At 32.5% G+C, this 7,924-nt stretch overlaps 1 protein-coding gene across 2 annotated transcripts in view; it reads left to right on the top strand.

The window, feature by feature from the left end:
* The first annotated feature begins 275 nt into the window (after window positions 1-275).
* Window positions 276-7,924, top strand: part of LOC106478839 (methyltransferase-like protein 27) — an 18,360-nt gene continuing 10,711 nt past the window's right edge. The window contains exon 1 of one of the 2 annotated variants that reach the window (XM_022382519.1): window positions 276-386. Coding sequence is in view for 1 of the 2 variants with exons in the window: in XM_022382518.1 (XP_022238226.1) it covers window positions 494-535 (42 nt within the window). In the remaining variant the exon portion in view is untranslated. Of the gene's footprint in view, window positions 387-464; window positions 536-7,924 lie in introns of those variants that run through there. The other variant, XM_022382518.1, reaches the window with a different exon arrangement.

The following is a 7,924-nucleotide window of genomic DNA, read 5'->3' as shown; positions in this document are numbered from 1 at the left end:
TACTTTGTAACTTTAAACACAAGGCTTAGCTTTAGGTTACAAATAAATCACGTGCGTCATAACATGGATCTCACCAGCTGTGTGACGTAGCTTTGTTTGGATAAAAAAAAAGTTGAAAACAAGCCTTTTCCGAATAAGTGGGCAGTAGCAGCTGCTACACACGAAATATATTCAATCATTGGCTAATCTAGGGTTTGACAAACAACAGCTAAAGCCAGTGAGATTGAACGAACAGTTTAGGTATGTATTACATATGTTAAAAAAAGAAGTAATATCTATAACGAAAACAATGTGAAGAAACCTAAAGTTATAAAATGACCCCAGCCTTATAAAGTGGAGATATCAGAAACTCAAGCCAAGCTAGAAGAAACAACTGAGGCAACCTTGTAATCTACTGTTACTTATATTATTATAAGTAATATTAATATTATTGGATTCGTTATTATTATAAGATGTGCAACAATATTTCAAGTGCATTTCTTATATTCATCTGATGGAATCAAACGCACGAGACAAGTTAGAAGAAACACCTGAGGTAAACTAGTGAGCCGAGTTATTCTTGTCGGCGGTTCAAATAATAGTTCTAATAGAATCTCCGTCGATTTTCACTGCCGTTGGCCAGATGAGCTAGCAAGCACCAATCATTGTTTTCTTGTTTTAGAAACTTCAGGGTTTATTGACATGTTTAAGACAGTGTTGGGGCTCTAAAGGGCAAAATAACACAGATTTTCAGCATATCAATTAAATCAAACAGCTATTACATTGTTTTCAGTTCCCCTTAGTATTCCGCTGTTTTCGCAGTTTTGTTTCAGTAAGTATCCAGCAGAAACCGTCATTTTCTACCGTATTTTCTTTATATTTTTACTTTCACTGTAAGTTGGCTGAGAGTTCGAGCTACCCACGGGTATACCTCGTGTACGGTTGTTCTCGTACTCACTTTAAGCTAACAGACCTTAAAAGTGTTGTTGTAACATTTGTTCATGTTAAGAGTAAGCAGCTTTAGAGGTTTTAGTAGCATTATTCATGTTAAATGTAGACGGTGTTAATATTTTTCTAGTATTTTGGAATGAGAAATATTACACATCCAACCAGTAAATTAATTTATTGTTTTCAGAAAGACAATTTTGAAAAAAAATATTTTCATTTATAAATTGCCGCCCCCCAGTGGCACAGCGGTATGCCTGCGGACGTACAACGCTAAAAACCGGGTTTCGATACCCGGGCTGGGCAGAGCACAGATAGCCCATTGTGTAACTTTGTGCATAAATTTAAACAAACAAATAATAAATTGCCATAATGAGTTAAAAGGTGATGTGGAACACATTTAAAAAAATCAAAAAACATTACTTTTAATTCAAGATATACATGTTCGTAAAAATAGTAAAAAGGGTAACATGTAAGACCAAATCTAATCGGATGACCATAGGCATACGTGGGAATGTCTGATATAAATGACATTAGTTTAAAAATATTAAGATTACAGTTAGGATGGGGTATTTAGATAACTGTAGGAAAAATGGGGATTCGGTTAAAAAGGTTAAAATAGATGTCTGATCTTTCAAATTTTTCTTCTCTTTTATTATAAAAAAAAAGAAAAAATATTAACAATAATTGTGACCATGGGCATTCTATTGGAATTGATCTTAATCATGTAAATATTAATCCCTTGGTGATAAGTAGAAAAACTGAGAGATTAAAAGTAGATATAGCATCAAGGCCATAAAATGTTTTCCACAAGGTTTTAAAGGTTAAAGATCAGAACATGAGAGCTCCCGATTTCATTTATGGTTAGCCAACAGATAGAGGACAGATGCCTGAGAATTGAAGAATTGCTAATGTTACTCCTATTTTTTAAAGGGGATGATAAGTGTTGCACTGGAAATAAAGGCAAATGTTTTTACTTATATAGTGGGGAAATTTAGAATTTAAAATTTGGAAAAAGAAGCTTTGTAAAATAATTTAATAAAATATATCATGAAAGAAAAATCAACATGTATTCGCTACAAGGAAATTATACCTTACTATTGTGTTAACGTTTTTCGAGGATGTTACTTGTTATCCAGATGATGGAAAAGGTGTGGATTTGTTCTATTTAGAATTTTAAAAATCTTTTGATAAGATGCCACACAAAATATTTAGCTAAGAAAATCACATTGGCAGGGATTGGGTAAAAACTTAGTAATTGGACTGTTTGGTATTGGATGAGAGAATAGGAAAGGTTGTATTTAAGGGAGTCCAGTCAAATTGGATTTTTTTAACTAGTGGAGCGCCTCAGAAATCAATGCTTGAGCTTTCGTTTTCAAAATTTGTCTTAATTGTAGCGAAAGGGGGTGTAATTAGTAGATTAGTAGCGATATTAAGCTCTTGGTTATTGCAAGCTGTGTTAAAGATACTGAGGTATTATGAAATGACTTGAATCAAATGACCTGTAATTATAGTTATGCTTAAGATGATACATTTGGGTTATAACAGTTTGGAACCGATATCATAGATGAAAACTCATTCGATAGCGTGAATGAAGAAAATGATTTTCGCAAAGTGGTGGATAAGCTACTTAAGCCATCAGGTGTTCTGTTGATAAGTGTAAAACTAAAGAAATATAGGTGTATTTATAGACATTAATTAAAAGTCAAAGGGATAGAATGGCTATGTTAGGTTGAGATCTTTTAACTTATTTTATATTAAGAAAAGATTGACAAGAGGTGATCTTGTTCAAGTTTACAAGTAATTTGTGATGTATTTAAAATACGATGACGAGAGAACACACGTTTAAGGTTTAAAACGATAGACCAAGTTCCAGTTAAGATAGTTTTAATTTTCTATCATAGTGGTTGGCTTATTGAAAAATAATAAGTTGTTTTCTGTAGTAGTGGAGGTTGATTCGTCTACTAAAAAGCAAAAACAAAAACCCATCAGTTTTGTTATTACTTTTAACTTTTCAAAAATCATAAAACTATAAATTAATTTAGTTCTCCTTATAAGTTCAGTTAAACTTTCATTCAGTCCATTTAAAGCTTGAAATAATTTATGTTGAAAATATTGTTCCCAATAACAAAAACTCACCAAGAAATCTCTTTCAGGTATATATGCCTGGACAAATTAATATAAATGTTGATAGTATTGTAGCATAATTATTTTGGTGTAAGTTGTAAATTATGGTAAAAATAATTCAAAGTACAGTCCGTGTAAAGAATAATGAATAAGTTTATTTCCTTGTCCAACTTTTCTTAAAACTGGATGACATGTAAAACTATAAATTAGCTTTAGGCCTACATTAAAAATTACATTAACTAAAATCGACTTGTTCAGGGTAAATGTGATAGCTCATATCCTGACGGATTTACTCTCTATCTTGAAAATCAATCTTTCTTCAGAACAACTCCATATCTGAAATGTACTTCGAACTATGGTGGAAACCTTAAGTTGCAGCTTTAGGTTAAGAGTTTTCTAGAATGTTTAAGCTTGTTTAAACCTTCCAATCTTATCCATGTCAGAGTTACCTCTACCTAACAAACAAATTACAAAGCCAAAAATTATACAGCTTACAATAATATCATGTCAACACATTAATAACAGTCTGAATGTTTAGTGGAATGCAGTCTACAAATCCTTGTTTTAGTCTTTCCATATTATTATTATAACTTAGTATAAGTATCTTAAATTTGCCAAAAAATAATTAAGACAGACTCACCTGTTGATATACATGTATATCTAACATGGCAATGCACAAGTCTTTATTCGATGTACTTAAAAAGTACAATTTTCAAGCAATCACAATTTTAAATTTGGGTTTTTTTGTTAAGAGTAGTAACTTTTGAATTGCAACAAATGTACAAAGACACAAGTTTATGAAGTAAACACAAGAATGGTAAAGTGTTAAAATATTGTATGAAAAGCCAAAAGCAAATATAACTTTACCGTTTACATCGAAATCTTAGGTTCGGCAAGTTTTTAATTTTGAGTGTTAATGCTTCTTAATGACAGAAATGGGCACGAAGGGATAAAAGTCATAAGATATGAAGAACAAAACAATACAAACTAATGTATTTCTGAACTATAAATTCTCTGTTAGAAATACTAATACTGACAATACACACTACTAGGCCCAGTACTAGTACTACTATAGTATAAACAACTAAAAACTCTTATGTAAGATACAAGTCTTAGAGCAATAATTTTTTATAAGAATTTCCTTCTACACATTCTATTACATAAAATTATATAACGAGTTCATACTTTCATTTTTAGCTCCATAGTGGCACAGAGATATGTCTGCAGACTTACAACGCTACAAACCGGGTTTGGATACCCGTGGTGGGCAGAGCACGGATAGACCATTGTGTAGCTTAGTACTTCATTAGCAACAAACATACTTTCATTTTATTTTCAATAAATAATCAAATTAAGAAAAAGTTTTTAATCAACGAAAATGTTACCTATTGCATGCTTTTAGTTTATTGTAAGTGTTAGTATTAGTATAAACCATTTGTTCAGATAGGCTTTGAAATAACAAATTTAATAAATTTTACAGAAAGTAGGCAATTGATATTACATTAAATAAGAGTTGTTTGTTTAAAATAAAAAAGAGAACTGAATAAAGTTAGCAAAAACGGACATTTAGTAAAAGATACGATATGGTATTTAGACGGGAAAAGAATTGCGCAGCTTAAAGTTGCGAAATCTCATCTCCCGGAAGAATTTGGACGAGGAATGAGACTTCGCGGCACAGCAGCAGATAGCATTGATCTCTATATAGAAATCAGTGGGCAGATAGCCATATTAGCTTTTAACTGGTGGGTCAACTATACGTCTGAAGGCTTATAACGTTAAAATTCTGGTATCGATACCAGCGGTGGGCAGAACACAGATATCCCATTGTTTAGCTTTGCGCTCAATAACATAAACAAACAAACATTTTCAAGACCATTTCACGTTGTTTGACTTTTTTTTTAGGTTACGCTAATCGGTTGGTTAGATACTAATCAATCTAAAATTAATAACGTGTTTTCAAATATTTATATGGCATACAAAGTTTGATATTAAAATAAATTAGATATTTAATAAAGGCGCATTAGTCAAATGATATTTTAATGAAAAGATATTTAAGTAATACACAGAGTACAATGTGATAGTAATACGCAACAGGTAAATACGATGACAATTATACAATTTGTACTGGAACTAAGAAATAGTTGTATAAAATATAAGTATAACTAAAATATACTTGTGTATAAACTGATTGTTTATTTGTTTGTTTTTGAATTTCGCGAAAAGCTACACGAGGGCTATCTGCGCTAGCTGTCCCTAATTTAGGAGTGAAAGACTAGAGGGAAGGCAGCTAGTCATCACCACCCACCGCCAACTCCTGAGCTATTCTTTTAGCAACGAATAGTGAGATTGACCGTCACATTATAACGCTCCCACAGCTGAAAGGGAGAGCATGCTTGGTGGGACGGGGATTCGAACCCGCGACATAAACTGATTGAAGTGTCATTCTCTCCTAATCATATGACACTTTTAACTTTGATATTTTCGTGTAGAACTTGGATAGTTGGGAATCAAAAGTTTATAATTCTTTGAAATAACTTAAACAGACAATGAAAACCGTTCTGGAACGTGATCAGGTGACCAGTGTTGATTTTTGTAACTCTACAATGTGCTGGGTTTTACAAAATGAATGCAATAGAAGAATCTGCTTTACACTAAGTCACGAGATAGAAACCTAGAAAAGGTAAAGAAACCATATTCAGGAAAGTTGACCGTGTATGGGTTGTGTAAACTGGTCCTCGAATGTCGCCGTCTGCGCGTGGTTGATTGGTTTTTATTGTTTTTGTTATTGTTCTTTTATTGCAAAGCTAAACAATGGACTATCTGCATTCTATCCGTGGCAAGGAATTCAACCCCAAATAATAGTGTTGTAAGTACGTAAACTTACCACAGACCTATCAGGGGACTCTTGGCTTTGGAAACGATGTAAAAAGATGGAGACAACAATGAAATCAGTGTATTAGGTAAAAATACCCTGTGGTGAGAAAGCACTACAAAGCAATAATCCACAATCTGGGACACCACTTGCAGGGGAAGAAAGGCTTCGTTCTTGTATTGTTACCACAGACTGTGAATACCATAAGTACACACAAACTATTATATATTTGGAAACTGAACGATTATCTAGCACCATACTCTACAAATACTTGTTAAATTAAAGCGGTGGAACAAGAGGGAATTCTCAATCCCCGTAGCTGTAATTAGATCTCAAATCGGTCAAAAGATGGAACTATGAGCTAAAAGTTTGTACTTGGAAAATCAACTGTAAACGGGCAAATAATTGTAGTTGAGTTAGCCTGAGCTAATGTAGGGATAACAAAACGTTTAAATTTTAAGTAACTGAGATTTTGTAGTTTTGACTTTCTTGTTTTAATACTATTTGTAGTTACGACTTTCTTGTTTTAATACTTTTTGTAGTTTTGACTTTCTTGTTTTAATACTTTTTGTAGTTATGACTTTCTTGTTTTAATACTTTTTGTAGTTTTGACTTTCTTGTTTTAATACTTTTTGTAGTTTTGACTTTCTTGTTTTAATACTTTTTGTAGTTATGACTTTCTTGTTTTAATACTTTTATAGCATTAAAACTTTCTATATTACTAAAGCTAGCTAGGTTACGTACATATCGATTCTCACTTGTCTTTATAAAATTAAAAAAAATATTTATTATACTTGTTTGTTTCTTTTTTATTAGCTATATTTTTGTGCGCCAGCAATACCGAGAGTGAGGTGCGCGTATACAGGATTCGATTTTATTTGTCATCGGGACCTCTAACAACCTACCCTAAAATATAATCATATGCCCAAAGTAGCGCATCGTTCATTATATATATAAACTAGTATCATTTTTGGAACAAGAAAGGAATCATTGAGGCCCCAGACTGAAGAGCGATAAGGTTCATTTTTGAAAATTAGTTGAAATAGTGAAATTTTGATTCACTCCATAAACACGTATATAACGAGTTAGGCAGCTTTATTAGTACAATAAGCTTTAGTTTTTCTCACTCAACACTCTAAAATAGTCATTGTTAATAATCAGACATTTTAAAGTTAGTTTTAAACGGACGATTTTCATGGCCACCTACTATTAAGTACTACCGTACTTAATGATTATGAAGACGCAATTTCATTCCAGCCAAGAGACTTGCGGGCCAGCAGAGAGTTACACCCTCTTTTTTTGGCCAGATGGTTAGATAAGACGAAAGTGATGATTGTTCATAATGGATGTTTAGGAGATGAAATCTGCAAAAATAATAATAATAATAATATTTCGAGGGTTTTACTAAAACACTCGTCAGGCAAATGGAACGATATGATTAAACATATACCGGATGCTCGTAATAGCCGTTTTTCTGTTTTAAAGACGCGATTTCATTCCAGCCAAGATCCTCTCACACCAGCAGAGGGTTATGCACTCTCTTTGGCCAGGTAATGCAATAAGATGAACGCGATTGTTGTTCATAATGAGGCGAAACTAGATAGTAGATGAGAATGGGCAATGAAGATTTTATTTCTTTGTATTTTATTTCTTTCTGTTTTATTACTTCTTTCTCATTTTTTTTTATTTTTTTTGCCTGTTCAACTGGCGTTGCAAACAACAATAGAAACATAGACAGAGCAGTAAATACAATACTCGTTGAGACGGTGTTTTTGTATTATGAAATTGCAAGAACAAATGTTTTGGTGTTAACTAGAATAAAATGAGTAGTTTACGATCAAATTAAATACGTGTTTCTAGCTCGGAATGCTTAGGCTAAAATATTATATTTGTATACATGCATATTTCAGATTTGGAAAGATACAGGTTATCATATTGTTAAACTCAAAAGAAACATAAACAATGAAACAATATCGTCATTGGGGCCCGACATGGCCAGGT

The sequence above is a fragment of the Limulus polyphemus genome, unplaced genomic scaffold (genome assembly GCF_000517525.1).
Source record: "Limulus polyphemus unplaced genomic scaffold, Limulus_polyphemus-2.1.2 Scaffold254, whole genome shotgun sequence".
NCBI classification, from domain to species: Eukaryota; Metazoa; Arthropoda; class Merostomata; order Xiphosura; family Limulidae; genus Limulus; species Limulus polyphemus.
Note: the sequence above shows the minus strand (reverse complement) of the source record. Positions and strands in the feature narration are given on the sequence as shown.